We start from the raw sequence: 17,053 nt of genomic DNA on the forward strand, positions 1-17,053 counted from the left end.
CTGCCGACCCGCGCCCCCCCCCCCGCGGCGCCCCTCGCTGCCGACCCGCGCCCCCCCCCCGCGGCGCCCCGCTGCCGACCGCGCCCCCCCCCCGCGGCGCCCCGACCCGCGCCCCCCCCCCCCCGCGGCGCCCCTCGCTGCTGACCCGCGCCCCCCCCCCCCCCGCGGCGCCCCTCGCTGCCGACCCGCGCCCCCCCCCCGCGGCGCCCCGTCCCGCGCCCCCCCCCCCGCGGCGCCCCTCGCTGCCGACCCGCAGCCCCCCCCCCCCGCCCGCGGCGCCCCCAACCCGCAGCCCCCCCCCCCGCGGCGCCCCAACCCGCAGCCCCCCCCCCCCGCGGCGCCCCCTCGCTCCCGACCCGCGCCCCCCCTCCCCCCGCAGCGCCCCTCGCTGCCGACCCGCGCCCCCCCCCGCGGCGCCCCGACCCGCAGCCCCCCCCGCGGCGCCCCTCGCTCCCGACCTGCAGCCCCCCCTCCCCCCGCGGCGCCCCTCGCTCCCGACCTGCAGCCCCCCCTCCCCCCGCGGGCACCCCCCCCGCCGACCCGCAGCCCCCCTCCCCCCGCGGTGCCCCTCGCTCCCGACCCGCAGCCCCCCCCTCCCCCCGCGGCGTCCCTCGCTCCCGACCCGCGCCCCCCCGACCCGCAGCCCCCCCCCTCCCCCCGCGGCGCCCCTCCCTGCCGATTTGCAGCCCCCCTCCCCTCGCGGCGCCCCTCGCTCCCGACCCGCAGGCCCCGATGACACTGATGCTCTCCACAGCGCTGTGTGGGGGGGAGCTGTCCGACCCGGCCGGCGTGGTGCTCTCCCCCGACTGGCCCCAGAGCTACGGCAAAGGCCAGGACTGTGTCTGGAATATCCGGGTGCAGGAGGAGAAGCGGGTCCTGCTGGATGTTGAAATGTAGGTACCACCCCCGCCCCCCCCGGAAACCCTCCTCCTTCCCTTCTGTCCCGAGCCGCCGAGCCCCCCCAATTTTTCTGCTGTCATGACCCATTTCCCCCCGTCATCCCACTTCTCTCACCAACTGTGCTGTGAGGTATCCCACTGCTCACACCAATGTACCCCATCGCTCCCCTCTGACTCCATAACCTCCCATCGCTGCCCTGGCCCCCAGTCTCTCTCTAGCCTCCTGACACCCTCCCACCCCCCACAGCCTAAACATCCGGAAGAGCGATGTGCTGACGGTGCTGGACGGCGAGGACCTGACGGGCCGGGTGCTGGGGCAGTACATGGGCACCCACCCCCGCTTCCGCCTCTACACCTCGGCCAGCGCCGCCACGCTGCAGTTCCAGTCGGACCCCAGCGACCCCCTCTTTGGCCTGAGCCAGGGCTTCCTCATCCGCTTCTCCGGTAGGGCCCGTACGGAGGGTCGGCGAGGCAGTGGGGGTGGGGGGAGGTTCAGGAGGGAGGAGAAGTCGGCTGGGAGGGGGTACTGAGGCAACAGGGGGGAGGGATCACAGGGAGGCACAAGGGGATCAGATGGACGGGGGATGAGAGGAACGAGGGCAGGGGAAGGGAGCGCTGGGGGCGGGTTCTGAGGCAGCAGGAGATGAGGGGTGGGGGGCTGACGGGGGACCCAGGCTGGAGGAGGGTGGGGGCCAGGGGGTGGCAGGAAGGGAACCCTGCCCCCCCTCACCTCTCCACCCCTAGAGGTGCCCCGGAACGACACGTGCCCGGAGCTGCCAGAGGTGGAGTTTGGCTGGCGCACGGCCTCGCACGCGGCCGCCATCCGGGGCACGGTGCTCACCTACCAGTGCGAGCCGGGCTATGACATCGTCGGCTCCGACATCCTCACCTGCCAGTGGGACCTGGCCTGGAGCAACAGCCCCCCCACTTGCCAGAAGAGTGAGTGATCCCTGCCCCCCCATCTCTCCTGGGACCCTTAGTCCCATGGGCTGCCTTTGGATCCCACTGCTCCCACCAACAGCGCAGCCAGGCATCCCAACCCCCAATGGGCCTGAGTTTGGATCCCACCTCTCCCACCAATGGCATGGCCAGGTATCCCTCTGTCCCTCCCATTCCTGTCTCCTGTCTTCTCACCATGATCTACTTCCTGCCACTTCCTCCCCACCCCCCGTTACCCTTGGCTACTTAACAGGGTAGCCTGGTAACCCCATTGCTCCTGCGGCACAGTCAGGGATCCCACAGTACCAACAAGAGAGTGGCCGGGAGTACCAAGTCTCCCAGCCACGACAGCCAGCCATCCCACTGCTACCAATAGTAACACAGCTGGGTATCCCACTACTGCCACCAGCCCTTAGGCTACCTCAGGCTGGGGCTCAGTGCTAAGGTGCCTGCCTTTTGCACCAAAAGGGGGAGTCTACTCCCTTTCCTGAGACCCATCCTAGGGCTCACCCCGTCTGGGGAGAGCCCATGCCGGGGGAGCAGGAGAGAGGGACCTGCCCCTCTCTGAGGCTCAGAGCCAAGCTTCCCAGTTGGAATCTCAGCACAGTGCCAAGAGAGTATCCCCTCCCTACAACGAGACCCCCTGGCCGGGGGTGGTGCAGTGAGGTATCCCATTGCTGCCACCACTATTGCACAAATCCCCAGCTAGGGCTGGAGGCCAGGTTGTGAATTCAAATCCCATCTCAGACACAGGAAAAGGGGAGCGTCCTTTCCTCCTGCACGGGACCTTAGCCACGAAGTTCCAGGTTGGGTATCCTACATCTCACACCAGTGATGGTGTTGTGGCCCCTGCCACCATCCCGGGGTGAGGTCATGGCTCCCGCCACCCAGGCCAATGAAAGACTCTTGGGATCCCACTGCTCACACCAGTTTAGTGCTTCAGTCCAAGGTCACGGTTGAGTCTCTGTCCTGACTTGGGGGAGCCCGAGTATGTGTCCGGGTGTCTCATACCCTGTTGCTTCCTCCCCCCACAGTCGTGAACTGCGCTGACCCGGGGGAGATCGCCAACGGGAAGCGAAGTGTCTCAGACCGACGCTTCTCCATCGGCTCCCACGTCCAGTACTTCTGCCACGAGGGCTACGTGGTGGAGGGGAGCAGCACCCTGACCTGCTACAGCCGCGACACTGGAACCCCCAAATGGAGCGACCGCGTCCCCAAGTGTGTCTGTGAGTGCAGGGGGCTGCAGGTCGGGAGTGAGGGGCACCGGCAGGGCTGGGGGGCTGCGGGGCGGGAGTGGGGGGCACCGGCAGGGCTGGGGGGCACCGGCGGGGCTGCGGGGCGGGAGTGGGGGCAGCGTCGAGGGCTCTCTCTCTCCGGCAGTGAAGTACGAGCCGTGTCTGAACCCCGGCGTCCCCGAGAACGGCTACCAGACGCTCTACAAGCATCACTACCAGGCGGGCGAGTCGCTGCGTTTCTTCTGCTACGAGGGCTTCGAGCTGCTCGGGGAGGTGACCATCACCTGCCTCGCGGGGCACCCGTCCCAGTGGACCAGCCAGCCGCCCCTCTGCAAAGGTACCGCCCCCCGCCCTGCTGTGCCCCCCGCTCCCAGCCTGCCGTGGCCCCCGCTCCCGACCCGCAGCCCCCCTGCTAGCCCAGCCCTGCCCCCCCAGCCCTGCCGTGCCCCCCGCTCCCGACTCCCAGCCCCCCGGCCTGCCGTGCCCCCCGCTCCCGACCCGCAGCCCCCTGCTAGCCCAGCCCTGCCCCCCCCAGCTCTGCCGGTGCCCCCCGCTCCCGACCCGCAGCCCCCTGCTTCTCCTCTAAGTGTTTCTCTGCTCTGTCCTCAGTGGCGTATGAGGAGTTACTGGACGACCGGAAGCTAGAAGGTCATTTAAATTACAGGCACAAGGGGCTCCGTAGGTGGCTCTGTGGGGCTGGGAGCGGGGGGGCTCAGTGGGGGGTGCTGTGGGGCAGGGGGGTCAGCGGGGGGCGTCGTGGGGCAGGGAGCAGGTGGGCTCGGGGGGGGCGCTGCGGGGCGGGGGGCTCGGGGGGGGGCGCCGTGGGGCGGGGGGCTCGGGGGGGTGCCGGGGGGCTCGGGGGGGGCGCCGGGGGGCGGGGGGCTCGGCGGGGGGCGCTCTCCCCTGGCCGTCACTGCCGGTCCCAGTGCCACACTCGGGGATGCTGCAGGGAACGGGAAAGGGATGCTATGATGTCATTGGTTTTGTCCTCTCTGATTGGCCGCCTGTCTCTGCGCAGTCACCCAGACAACAGACCCCTCCCACCAGATGGAGGGGGGTAACATCGCCCTGGCGATCTTCCTGCCAATCATCCTGGTCATTCTCCTGATTGGCGGCATTTACGTCTATTACACTAAGTAAGTCACAGCCAATGAGGACAGAGGGTGTGGCAGCTGGGAGGCGGGGCTTGGGGCTCTTAAAGGGGCAGGGTGATCATTGAGGGCGGGGCTTTGGAGTCTTAAAGGGGCGGGTTGGAATGGGGGTGGAATGATATTCGTTGGGGGTGGAGCTGGAGACTCTTAAAGGGGTGGTGGCCCTGTCGCCCATGGGGTGGGGCCGGGCCCCCCATGTGGTTCTCACCCCCCCACGTCTCTGTGCCAGGTTCCAGGGCAAGTCCCTGTTTGGCTTCTCCAGCTCCCACAGCTACAGGCCCATCACCGTGGAGTCCGACTTCAGCAACCCGCTGTACGAGGCTGGGGTGAGTCGCCCCCCAGGGCGTCGGGCTGCCAACTTGCTAATCGCACGAAACCGAAAACCCCCTCCCCGATGCCCCGCCTCCTCCCCAATGCCCCGCCCCCACTCACTCCAGCCCCCTTCCCTCCATTGGTCGCTCTGCCCCACTCTCTTTCACTGGGCTGGCGCAGGGGGTGCAGGGTGCGGCAGGGGGTGCAGGGTGCGAGCTCTGGGCTGGGGCTCAGGGCTGGGGCAGGGGGTTTGGGGTGCAGGCTCCGGGAAGGGGTTTAGGGTGTGTGGGGGGTTCCGACCTGGGGCAGGGGGTTCGGGGTGCAGGAGGGAGTTAGGGTGCGGGAGGGGGCTCAGGGCTGGGGCAGGGGGGTCGGGGTGCAGGCTCCAGGAAGGGGTTTAGGGTGTGTGGGGGGTTCCGACCTGGGGCAGGGGGTTCGGGGTGCAGGAGGGAGTTAGGGTGCGGGAGGGGGCTCAGGGCTGGGGCAGGGGGGTCGGGGTGCAGGCTCCAGGAAGGGGTTTAGGGTGTGGGGGGGTTCCGACCTGGGGCAGGGGGTGTGGGGTGCAGGAGGGAGTTAGGGTGCGGGAGGGGGCTCAGGGCTGGGGCAGGGGGGTCGGGGTGCAGGCTCCGGGAAGGGGTTTAGGGTGTGGGGGGGTTCTGACCTGGGGCAGGGGGTGTGGGGTGCAGGAGGGAGTTAGGGTGCGGGAGGGGCTCAGGGCTGGGGCAGGGGGTTTGGGGTGCAGGCTCCGGGAAGGGGTTTAGGGTGTGGGGGGGTTCTGACCTGGGGCAGGGGGTGTGGGGTGCAGGAGGGAGTTAGGGTGCGGGAGGGGCTCAGGGCTGGGGCAGGGGGGTCGGGGTGCAGGCTCCGGGAAGGGGTTTAGGGTGTGGGGGGGTTCTGACCTGGGGCAGGGGGTATGGGGTGCAGGAGGGAGTTAGGGTGCGGGAGGGGGCTCAGGGCTGGGGCAGGGGGTTTGGGGTGCAGGCTCCGGGAAGGGGTTTAGGGTGTGGGGGGGTTCTGACCTGGGGCAGGGGGTATGGGGTGCAGGAGGGAGTTAGGGTGCGGGAGGGGGCTCAGGGCTGGGGCAGGGGGTTCGGGGCGCAGGCTCCAGTGGGGCAGCGCTTACCTCAGGCGGCTCCCGGTCGGCGGCTCAGTGGGGCTAAGCCAGGCTCCCTCCCTGCCCTCGCTCCGCGTGGCTCCCATGAGCAGCCGCCATTTCCGGCCCCTTGGCAGATGGGCCAGGGGGCTCTGCACTGCCCCGCCCACAGGCGCCGGCCCCGCAGCTCCCATTGGTCACGGTTCCCAGCCAATGGGAGCTGTGGAGCCGGTGCTGGGGGTGGGGGCAGTGCACGGAGACCCCTGCCCCCCCCGGGACATGCCCGTCGCTGCCGGGAGCCGCGTGGGGCCGGGGCAGGCAGGGAGCCTGGGTTCGCCCCACTGCGCCGCCGACCGGACTTGTAACGGCCCAGAGCCACCAGGGTCCCTTTTCGACCGGGCGTTTCGGTCAAAAACCGGACACCTGGCGACCCTAGGCGGGAGCCCCTCCCCCACTGTATCCCCCCGAGGGGGAGGCCAGTGTGGGCCAGGGGGCTGCTGGGGGGGATGGGCTGGGAACAGATGTGCGGGAGCGGAACGGATGGGGAGGGCTCCGATTCCCCAAGTGACGCTGTGTTTCCCCCCCTCTGACCCCCAGGACACCAGGGAGTATGAAGTGTCCATCTGACGGGCCGTGTGCCCCGTCCGGAGCGAGGGGGCGTCTGGCGGAAAGGAAGAGACGACGCGGGGGGGGGCAGCGCGTGGTGGCGGCGGGGCCCTGTCCTGTCTCTCCGCTCCCCCCACCTCCCCCTCTTTGTACATATCCAGGTCCATGTGCCAACGCTCACACTTTTCTGCTTCGGTAATTAGTTAATTAATTTATAACCCCGCCCCCCGGGTTCATTATTTATTTATTTATTTATTTATTTACCCCACCCTGGCTGGCAAGGCGCGGGGTCTGTGCCGCCCCCCCTCCCAAGGCCGACTGGACGTTGTCGGAAACCCTGCAGTGACAAACCATCCCACCCCGGCGCACGCGGCCCTGCGGCTCTCCGGAGATCCTCCAGCGACAGCCTCACGTCGCCGGAGGCCCTACAATAACACAGGCCCACCCTGCAGTCACAACAATGCACAAAGCCCTGCGGCTCGCGGGGCCCTGGAGTAACGAAGGGGCGCGGCCGCCTTGGGGTTTGCAGGAGACCCTACAATAATATATTAGCACGCAGAGCTCTGGAGCATGGCGTAGACCACCTGAGAGACCACCCAATAACAAACCAGGCCTCTCCCCCCTGCCCCCGTCTTGTGACGCTGTCCTTCCCTTTAAGGGAAAAGCCAGGGGGTATTTATCCCTTGCTCCTTGTCAGGGTCCCCTCAAACAATAAATACCTTCCCGTGTTTTATACCGTATCCCTTTAAGGGTAATCAGGGTAGGAGGTTGTAGCTCTTTAAGGGTAAAAATAATTCCCCATCGCTCCTTTTAGGCATAAAATGCAGGGGGTAGTTACTCCTGAACTCATCCCTTTAAGGGTAAAACAGGCAGGAGGGCATTTATTTTCACAGTGCTCCTTTAAGGCTAAACATAATTGTTAATCATTACCTTTAACAGTAAAACACTGGCCCATAGATACCCCTAGAACCCACCCCTTTAAGGAGTCTAAAAAGAGACAGGAGGACACTGAGTTAAACATCATCCCTTTAAGGATAAAACATAGCTACAACTGACCCCTTCCCCTTTAAGGATTAAAACACAGGAGGATATTTAGTTTAACAGCATCCCTTTAATGATAAAACACAGGGGGGATATTTACTTCTATGTTCACCCCTTTAAGGACAAAAAGCAGGAGGACACTTATCCTTAAAGGGATGCTATTCAAAGTGTCCTCCTATCTTTGTTATTCTTAAAGGGATGGGTACAGCTGTGTATATCCCCTCCCTGTGTTTTGTCCTTAAAGGGACACTCTCAAAATGAAATGATGCCAGACAGTGACGTTGCCTTTAAAGAGTGACATGTGGGAGGATACATATTCTTCTGCTACGTCCCTTTAAATGCCTTTCACCCCGGGGGGGCGGCAGGGACACCGCGTCCCTGGTGGCTCACTCTGGGGCAGGACCTGCTGGGGGGGGTACGGCCCCTCCCCCTCCCGTGTCCCCCCTTCCACCCCCGCCCCGCATTGTCCTGGTTTTCCATTCGCTTTTATTTTGGAGCAATAAATAAAACTGCACCATTTGTAAAAGCCTCGGGGTCTGCGTCTCCTGGTGCCTGGGGGGCGGACGTAGGAAACAGCTGGTCCCCTGCCCTGGGGCCGCAACCGAGCTAGTGCCCCCTGGTCAGGCAAAGCCCCGTGTCCCATCCCCCGCTGCCTGGAGCCAACCAGCCCCCCCGCCCCCCGACGGAGATCAGGGCCCCATCACGCCGGGCTCTGCACCCCCCCCCGCCCCGACGGAGATCAGGGCCCCGTCACGCCTGGCTCTGCACACACACCCCCCCCGACGGAGATCAGGGCCCCGTCACGCTGGGCTCCGCACCCCCCCCCCCCCCCCCCCCCCGACGGAGATCAGGGCCCCGTCACGCTGGGCTCTGCACCCCCCCCCCCCCTTCCCGACGGAGATCAGGGCCCCGTCACGCTGGGCTCCGCACCCCCCCCCCCCCCCGACGGAGATCAGGGCCCCGTCACGCTTGGCTCTGCACAGCCCCCCCCCCTCCCCCGACGGAGATCAGGACCCCGTCACGCCTGGCTCTGCACCCCCCCCCCCCCCGACGGAGATCAGGGCCCCGTCACGCCTGGCTCCGCACCCCCCCCCCCCCGACGGAGATCAGGGCCCCGTCACGCCTGGCTCTGCACAGCCCCCCCGCCCCCGACGGAGATCAGGGCCCCGTCACGCCGGGCTCCGCACCCCCCCCCCGACGGAGATCAGGGCCCCGTCACGCCTGGCTCCGCACCCCCCCCCCCCCCCCGATGGAGATCAGGGCCCCGTCACGCCGGGCTCTGCACAGCCCCCCCGCCCCCGACGGAGATCAGGGCCCCGTCACGCCGGGCTCTGCACCACCCCCCCCCGACGGAGATCAGGGCCCCATTGCGCCGGCCCCAGGAGGGAGGGTTGGGGGTTGGGCGGAGGCACATGGCTGCGCCCTGGGGCCCCTTCCCCAGCTCTGGGGCCACAGCAGTGGGGAAGGTGCCGGTCAGCCCTGTTCTGGGGGCCCCGGGCTGGGACCGGGGCAGGTGGGTTCTGCCCCCCCATATAAGGGGATAAGGACGTTGAGACGCCGAGCAGAGGGCTGCGAGGGGCCCAGAGCTGGGGCTGGAGCCCCGGTACCACGGCGCTGGACTTTGGACTTTCTCGTGACCGCAGAAGGGTGGAGTTAAATTGAGGGGCGCCGGGGAGCCCGCTGGAGGGGAGCGTCTGGCGAGGCGGAGCTGCTGTGCCGTGCCCGGCCACAAGGAGACGCTGTAACGGTGAGTTGACTCCTCACAGGGCAGAAACGGGGAGAGGAGGGGGCACAGCCCCCTCCTCGCCATTCTTCACGCTCTGCTCAGCATCCGCAGAGACCAATTTGGGGCCCTCTGTGAAGGGAGAGGACTGGGGCAAATCGATGGGGCAGGCTGGTTGTTTACAGGATGTACAGGGTGTGGGCCTGTGGAACTCCCCGCCACAGGATGCGGCACAGAATCAGCCCTTAGCAGTTGCGGGAGGGTGATCATGGTTGGTGCAGGTCCAGGGTTTTTGGTGCTAATTTGCTTGGGAGACAAAGGTGGAAACCTGCTGCAATTTGTTTGGTTAGCTGTAATATCTCGCGGCATACCGTGATCTTACCAAGTCGCTTTGTTTTGCAAAGTTCAGAAAGGCCCCAGTGATAACAATATGGCCCTGTATTTCTGCCTCAGTCAATCATTCAACCGCAAACAAAGGCTTGGTTGGGTTTTTTTAAAAAACGAATTGAAGGCTTTTTGGTCAAAGGAAAAACACCTGGAGGGGAAAAACCCGCCCGTGTTAATACAAAGGTAATAACGATCAAATCGTACCTGGTTCTTAGGGTTTTACACGCTTGTTTGCACCTTGATTACACGTTCAAATGTGCAGCTGGAATGTTGCCTTCTAGATTCCGTCTGCTTCGGCTGCCAAATGTTACCGCGAACCACCAAATGTCAGCAGGATTTTCTGTCTCTGTCTCCCAAGTACAAGCAAATTGACGCTGAAAAGCTTGAGTCCAAGTCCCGCTGCGAAGGCTTGTGCTAAAGCGGACGGCGCAGCACGGGAGGCCAGACCCGTGTGAGCTTTTAGCACCGGGTTTATTATGGCAAACTAGCAATGCGCCCTGGTCGGGAAGCAGCCACCTCTCTTGCTGCAGAAGCTGCAAAAAGCGTCTAAACCAGGAGCATTTGCGCTAAAGAACTGGGGGGAAATCAGAGCAAAAACCCCAAAATGTATTTTAATAATAAAAAAAAAGTGAAAAACCAGCCGTGCGTCTGTCTCCCGCTGTGTTACAGCCCAGAGCGTGTCAGAAATGATTTGGTTGCGATTGCAGTGTTCGCAAACTGCGTTCCTCGGTGTATCGAGTTGGGTTCCTGAAAACAGGGTCCAAACCCATCAACAGTGTTACCCAGCTGAGGCTGCGCCCACGGACGGAGACTAGGCTGTGGTGCACAGGGAAGAACCCCCCAGGCCGAGGAAGAAGAAAAGATAAAACGTTATAAACGACAGACTGGTCAACCACATCTCAACCTACCCCACAGGGACCATTGAGCCTGTTACCGAGACCCAGAGCGGGGCCGGTTCTACCTGTTCCTCGACCGGCTGGTTCTGACGCGTGGTGAGTTCATGCGGCTCTTTCGAATCTCCCGCGCTGACGTTCGGTGGAGCTTGGTTGTGGTGTCCAAGCAAACGTATCGTGACTGTGGACGTCTCTGGCGATTACTCGAAAGCGTCTTCTCAGCAAGGCGTGCAACCCGCACGGGCTGGGCAAAACCCTGCAGTGGCTCCTGGGAGTTCCGGACACCTCGGGGGCGGAGGTTGTTCGTAACTCTGAACAAAACGTTCTGGGTCTTGCCAAAGTTTACAGCTGAACGTTGACTCGGCACAGCTTTGAAACTCCCCTGTGCGGAAGGAAAACGCTGCTTTCCCTTGACGCGTTTGGAAGTTTACGTTTAACAGAGCGCCGTGCCGTACAGTCCTGTGGTTTGATCTCTGCGGCTGCGTGATCGTGTACGGCCGGTTCCCAAGGAGGGGTGCGGCGGCCTGGTCGGTTCGTAACTCGGAGGTTCTACTGCATCGTGGGATCCTTCAGATAGGAAACCCCAAGACCAGGTGGAACGAGTGGTTACATGGCCGGATTATTCGAATCTGGAATATCTACTTGGTCATTTGAAAAATATATTTACCCCCCGACCCCCCATATTAACTATTCTGAGCCTCGGGCTGTGGAATCAGCACCATGGGGGTAGGAGGGTCGTCTAATCTCACCCCCAGAACGCAAGACCAAACCCGAATCATTTATAACCCAGTGGAGACGGCCTCTAACCCCATAACTCAAGGCAGTACGTGGAGTGTAATATGCATGACATTGCCAAGCTGCTTAACTGCATGCAAGCAAAATCAAATGAATAATTAATGAATAATGACTAATACTTAATTGCAACAGATAATAAAAAGGTAATGAAATGATTTCTGCTGCATCTGGGCGTTACGTGTGAACTACCCCGACCAACTCGTCAGGGCCCAAGGAAAGTCGCCTGAACTTCTTAGCCAGCAGCGGTGAGCTGGTGGATTCCTCAGAGTGTGTCATCACACATCCAGCCCCCACCCCCCAGGGCTTCATCTATTCCTCTGCAAAGGTGCCACCTTAACTGACAATTATCAAGGCCACAAGCAGGCCCTGTTGCCCAGTATAAGCCGGCCTGCGTATACACGTCATGTTAATAACACGTCCACACCACAGCTATATTAGTGTGTATTAAGCACAAGTCACATTAAGCACAAATATTATAGCCGTTAGAGAGCCTAAATTGGCCTATGTTTTTTAAATAACACTGCTCGTTTATGCTCAGTTTCCCATAACCCCTTGCATTCACTGAAGCTTTTGCCTTAAGGCAAGAGGGGTGTAGCATAGCAACACGCAAACGATTCCCCTCACAGGCCTGGGAAGACACCCTGGGACCAGGGACAAAGGTAGAAGGCAGAGTGGTTAAAGCTGCGTTCAGAGATGTGCCCAGTACCTTGCACTTGTAAAGAGGTGGGTATAAAAAGTTGGCTTTAGGGGAGTAACTTGGGGCGCTTGCGTTCTGCGTCAGGTGACCGTGACAGCACGAGACGGCTTCCCAGAGCCCGGCCTCTGATGGACTCTTTCCTGCAGGAGATTATTACTGGCTTAGCGCACTAAAGATGACCGACGCTGGTTAGTTGGTCTCTTGACTATATTTCACAACAAACCAAAGGGTGGCCAAGGAATGGACTATACAAAAAACAAATGTGTCTTTAGGCACCGAGGTTCTTTTACATACCACTGGAGACACCAGGATCAAGACCAAGCCAAATTGCTACAATGATTATCCCCAGCGCTTTTAGTATTAATAAAAGCATTGACAAACCAACGCCGATGACCAAACACAACTGCTAAACTGGCGCCTTCCATTCCAATCTCTTCTGTGTGTCTCCGTGGACAGCTTTTAGCAGAGATGGTGGCCTGAAGCATGAACCCATCTGTGACGGGATCCCCGGGGTGCAGCCTGGGACTGTGGGACCGCTGTACCCCCTGATCTCTCTCCAGCCTGGGCTGTCTCTCACAATGCCCTGCTAGTGACCATCAGCAAACCCCTCCAGGCGCTGTGATCACTCAGCACAACCGCATGTGGAGCCCCACACCCAGCTAGATTGCATGACTGCTCCCAGAGCCACTCCTGAATCACACCGAGAAAGGCACCAGCCAAATCTCCCCACCGCCGACCCCCCAGCTCTGTAGCTCAGGAATATACCGTCTTGCACTGCTCAAGATGGGCAGTGCAGATTTATTAATTGGTTCCCCACTTCATCAATGGAGAGTGGATGTACCCCAGCCTTTGCAAAACCTGAGCAGATTCACCACCCACTTTATACAAACTCACTGGTAAAGATAAACAGTAAAACAAATTTATTGACTATAAAAGGTAGATTTTAAGTGATAGGCAAAAAGTCCGAGTTAGTTACCAAAAGAAATAAAATATCAGCACGCAGTCTAAACTCTCAACCCTATTAGATGGGGCAACATCTAGATTAAGCAGTTTTTCTCACCTCACTGGATATTGCAGTTCCTAGTACACAGATTTCACCCTTGAAATCTGGGCCAGTCCCCTCAGTTGGAGTTTTCAGAGTGTCCTTGTTGCTTGCAGAGTAGGTGGGGGAAGGAGAAAGGCCCAGCATGGGGCCCCTGTGTCTGTTTTATACCCTCAGTCCATGTGCTTGGGGAGCACAAGTCCAGGCATGTCTGGGGGCATTGCTGAGTCTCCAGGCCAGGTTGAGCAATTCCCCGGGTGGGGCCTCAGGCAGGTGAGTCATCTCATTGTAGCTGGCCAATGGCGGTTGATGGACACCCAGCCTGGATGCTGGTTACTTTCCTTGCTGTTGCCTCTGGGGGAGCTAATATCTGGCTGATTCTCCAACTTACAGCATGTTTTAGTGACAACCATAAAACACAATTCTCATAACTTCATCTGCATCAATGACACACATCTATGGACAGAGAAATCACTTTCAGCAGATCATAACCTCCCCCCCGATACCTTACCAGGCCTGTTTTCTATGCAAGATCACAATGATATGAAAATGAGGAATATGGGGATTCCAGGACACTTCCCCAAAGTATAGAATGTCACACCATCTTTGGTAGGGCCCTGGTCTCCTGGTAAGTTGAAACCAAGCAATTACTGGTTCCCAAATGATTGTCAAGGTCAGTCTGCATATCTAAGTAGTAATCAAATTCTACCAAGCCCGGTCTTAAATCAAACTCTAAGAAGTTCTCAAGCTGCGTTGGTCTTACTTTGCCTGGCTATAAATTTCAATTATTTGATGGAAATATTTTTTGTCGGTTTGTGTGTGTGCAGTGAAACCAACATTTAGTAACATTTACCAAAAAATAAGTTCCTGCACATCTCTGTAATGCTGAATCTCTCTTGCTGGAATAGGACCAGATCTGGTGACTGGATGGGGACAAATGTAGTGTTGTAAGCATCTTGAACTGTTATAACATCCTATCCGGTACAAACTCGAGATCTGATAGCAGGGCCAGAAATGGAACCAAAACTACATGGTTTCAGGAGTAGAAAACGGCAGAGGAATTGTTGGTTCGGTTTCGGGTTTGTTTGGCTCAGCAATGTCAAGGTGGAACAGGTGGAATGTATAAAAAGACCCATTAGTTACTGTGAGCGTGAACAAGCAGGTACGGTTTCACCACCCAAAATGACAAGAGTCAAAGGTTTAGCAACAGAAGAAAACTGTACTATTCATAACGTTCATCACATTGCTAGGCTGTTCAGTCGGACACAAATCAAAGTCAGTGAGCTAATGAGTGAAAACAACGAGGAGGTGGAAACTTGCCGCATGAGTACTATTAGTAGGACCCTGGAAGTTATTAAATGAGGCAAAATTCCAGCTATCCTTAAGGATGAGCAGCTTCTTAAGGGCTTATCGTCCTCAGTGCATCGCTAAATCTTACGAAGAAAGACATCATGGTATACAATTCTACAAGACGTTCCGTCTAGTGCTGCTAGAAACTTGGGATCTGTGGCGCTTGTCACAGAGTGTGCGGGACTCAGGGCCCTGCACCTCCCACTTCCTGTGATTCACCGGGACTCTCAGCCAGCCAGTAAAACAGAAGGTTTATTAGATGACAGGAACACGGTCTAACACAGAGTTTGTAGGTACAGAGAACAGGACCCCTCAGTCAGGTCCATCTTGGGGGGTAGGGAGCCCAGACCCTGGTTCTGGGCCTCCCTGTGTCTCCCCAGCCAGCTCCAAACTGAAAAGCCCTCCAGCCACCTCCCCCAGTCACACCCCTGGCCCCTCCTCCAGCCTTTGTCCAGTTTCCCGGGCACAAGGTGTCACCTGGCCCCAACCCCCTCCTGGGCTCAGGTTATGAGCTCAGGTATTGTCCCTCAGTGAAGTCACACCCTGACATCCCACCACCATCTACTACCAATGCAGACAGTAAACTAGTAAAACTCCCATGCAATATTCCCAGGTTAATACTCCCTGCTGCGTCCCATCTCTCCCCCCTTCGAGACTGAACTGAGCGGGGTCACTATGACCCATGACCTGGGGAAGTTCAGGGCCCCCTCTCCGGGACAACGCATCCGCTATCACGTTGGCGCTTCCCTTCACATGGACCATGTCCATGTCATAATCCTGCAGGAGCAGGCTCCACCATAGGAGTTTGGCATTGGCTCCTTTCATCTGGTGCAGCCAGGTCAGGGGAGAGTGGTCGGTGTACACGGTGAAGTGTCGCCCAAAGAGATAGGGCTCTAGTTTCTTGAGGGCCCACACCATGGCCAGGCACTCCTTCTCGATGGCCGCGTAGTGTTGCTCCCGGGGTAGTAACTTCTTGCTCAGGTACACGATGGGGTGTCTCTCCCCCTTTTCATCCTCCTGCATTAACACCCCCCCAGTCCCGTGTCTGAGGTGTCGGTGAACACCATAAAGGGCTTGTCAAAGTCTGGGTTTGCCAGAACTGGGCCACTGACCAGAGCCTCCTTAGAATCATAGAATCACAGAATATCAGGGTTGGAAGGGACCTCAGGAGGACATCTAGTCCAACCCCCTGCTCAAAGCAGGACCGATCCCCAATTAAATCGTCCTAGCCAGGGCTTTGTCAAGCCTGACCTTAAAAACTTCTAAGGAAGGAGATTTCATCACCTCCCTAGGTAACACATTCCAGTGTTTCACCACCCTCCTAGTGAAAAAGTTTTTCCTAATATCCAACCTAAACCTCCCCCACTGCAACTTGAGACCATTACTCTTTGTTCTGTCATCAGCTACCACTGAGAACAGTCTAGAGCCATCCTCTTTGGAACCCCCTTTCAGGTAGCTGAAAGCAGCTATCAAATCCCCCTTCATTCTTCTCTTCCGCAGACTAAACATCCCCAGTTCCCTCAGCCTCTCCTCATAACTCATGTGTTCCAGTCCCCTAATCATTTTTGTTGCCCTCCGCTGGACTCTTTCCAATTTTTCCACATCCTTCTTGTAGCGTGGGGCCCAAAACTGGACACAGTACTCCAGATGAGGCCTCACCAATGTCGAATAGAGGGGAACGATCACGTCCCTCGATCTGCTGGCAATGCCCCTACTTATACGTCCCAAAATGCCATTGGCCTTCTTGGCAACAAGGGCACGCTCTTGACTCATATCCAGCTTCTCGTCCGCTGTCACCCCTAGGTCCTTTTCTGCAGAACTGCTGCCGAGCCATTCGGTCCCTAGTCTGTAGCGGTGCATGGGATTCTTCCGTCCTAAGTGCAGGACTCTGCACTTGTCCTTGTTGAACCTCATCAGATTTCTTTTGGCCCAATCCTCTAATTTGTCTAGGGCCCTCTGCATCCTATCCCTGCCCTCCAGCGTATCTACCTCTCCTCCCAGTTTAGTGTCATCTGCAAACTTGCTGAGGGTGCAATCCACACCATCCTCCAGATCATTTATGAAGATATTGAACAAAACCGGCCCCAGGACCGACCCTTGGGGCACTCCACTTGACACCGGCTGCCAACTAGACATGGAGCCATTGATCACTACCCGTTGAGCCCGACAATCTAGCCAACTTTCTACCCACCTTGTAGTGCATCCATCCAGCCCACACTTCTTTAACTTGCTGACAAGAATACTGTGGGAAACCGTGTCAAAAGCTTTGCTAAAGTCAAGGAACAACACGTCCACTGCTTTCCCTTCATCCACAGAACCAGTTATCTCGTCATAGAAGGCAATTAGATTAGTGAGGCATGACTTGCCCTTGGTGAATCCATGCTGACTGTTCCTGATCACTTTCCTCTCCTCTCAGTGCTTCAGAATTGATTCCTTGAGGACCTGCTCCATGATTTTTCCAGGGACTGAGGTGTGGCTGACTGGCCTGTAATTCCCAGGATCCTCCTTCTTTCCTTTTTTAAAGATGGGCACTACATTAGCCTTTTTCCAGTCTTCCGGGACTTCCCCCGTTCGCCACGAGTTTTCAAAGATAATGGCCAATGGCTCTGCAATCACAGCCGCCAACTCCTTTAGCACTCTCGGATGCAGCGCATCCGGCCCCATGGACTTGTGCTCGTCCAGCTTTTCTAAATAGTCCCGAACCACCTCTTTCTCCACAGAGGGCTGGTCACCTCCTCCCCATGCTGTGCTGCCCAGTGCAGTAGTCTGGGAACTGACCTTGTTCGTGAAGACAGAGGCAAAAAAAGCATTGAGTACATTAGCTTTTTCCACATCCTCTGTCACTAGGTTGCCTCCCTCATTCAGTAAGGGGCCCACACTATCCTTGACT

The 17,053-nt window shown here is 59.1% G+C and overlaps 1 protein-coding gene across 2 annotated transcripts in view; it reads left to right on the forward strand.

Moving 5' to 3' along the window:
* SEZ6L2 (seizure related 6 homolog like 2) overlaps positions 1 to 7,527 on the forward strand; it is a 23,496-nt gene extending 15,969 nt beyond the window's left edge. The window contains exons 10-18 of one of the 2 annotated variants that reach the window (XM_037898790.2): positions 755 to 893; positions 1,147 to 1,343; positions 1,644 to 1,838; positions 2,873 to 3,064; positions 3,219 to 3,410; positions 3,683 to 3,751; positions 4,092 to 4,209; positions 4,454 to 4,550; positions 6,227 to 7,527. In XM_037898790.2, the coding sequence (XP_037754718.1) occupies positions 755 to 893; positions 1,147 to 1,343; positions 1,644 to 1,838; positions 2,873 to 3,064; positions 3,219 to 3,410; positions 3,683 to 3,751; positions 4,092 to 4,209; positions 4,454 to 4,550; positions 6,227 to 6,256 (1,229 nt within the window). In that variant the 3' untranslated portion in view covers positions 6,257 to 7,527. The remainder of the gene's footprint in view (positions 1 to 754; positions 894 to 1,146; positions 1,344 to 1,643; positions 1,839 to 2,872; positions 3,065 to 3,218; positions 3,411 to 3,682; positions 3,752 to 4,091; positions 4,210 to 4,453; positions 4,551 to 6,226) is intronic. The other variant, XM_043548610.1, reaches the window with a different exon arrangement.
* Positions 7,528 to 17,053: the final 9,526 nt, after the last annotated feature.

Source organism: Chelonia mydas, chromosome 6 (assembly GCF_015237465.2).
Source record: "Chelonia mydas isolate rCheMyd1 chromosome 6, rCheMyd1.pri.v2, whole genome shotgun sequence".
Taxonomy (NCBI): domain Eukaryota; kingdom Metazoa; phylum Chordata; order Testudines; family Cheloniidae; genus Chelonia; species Chelonia mydas.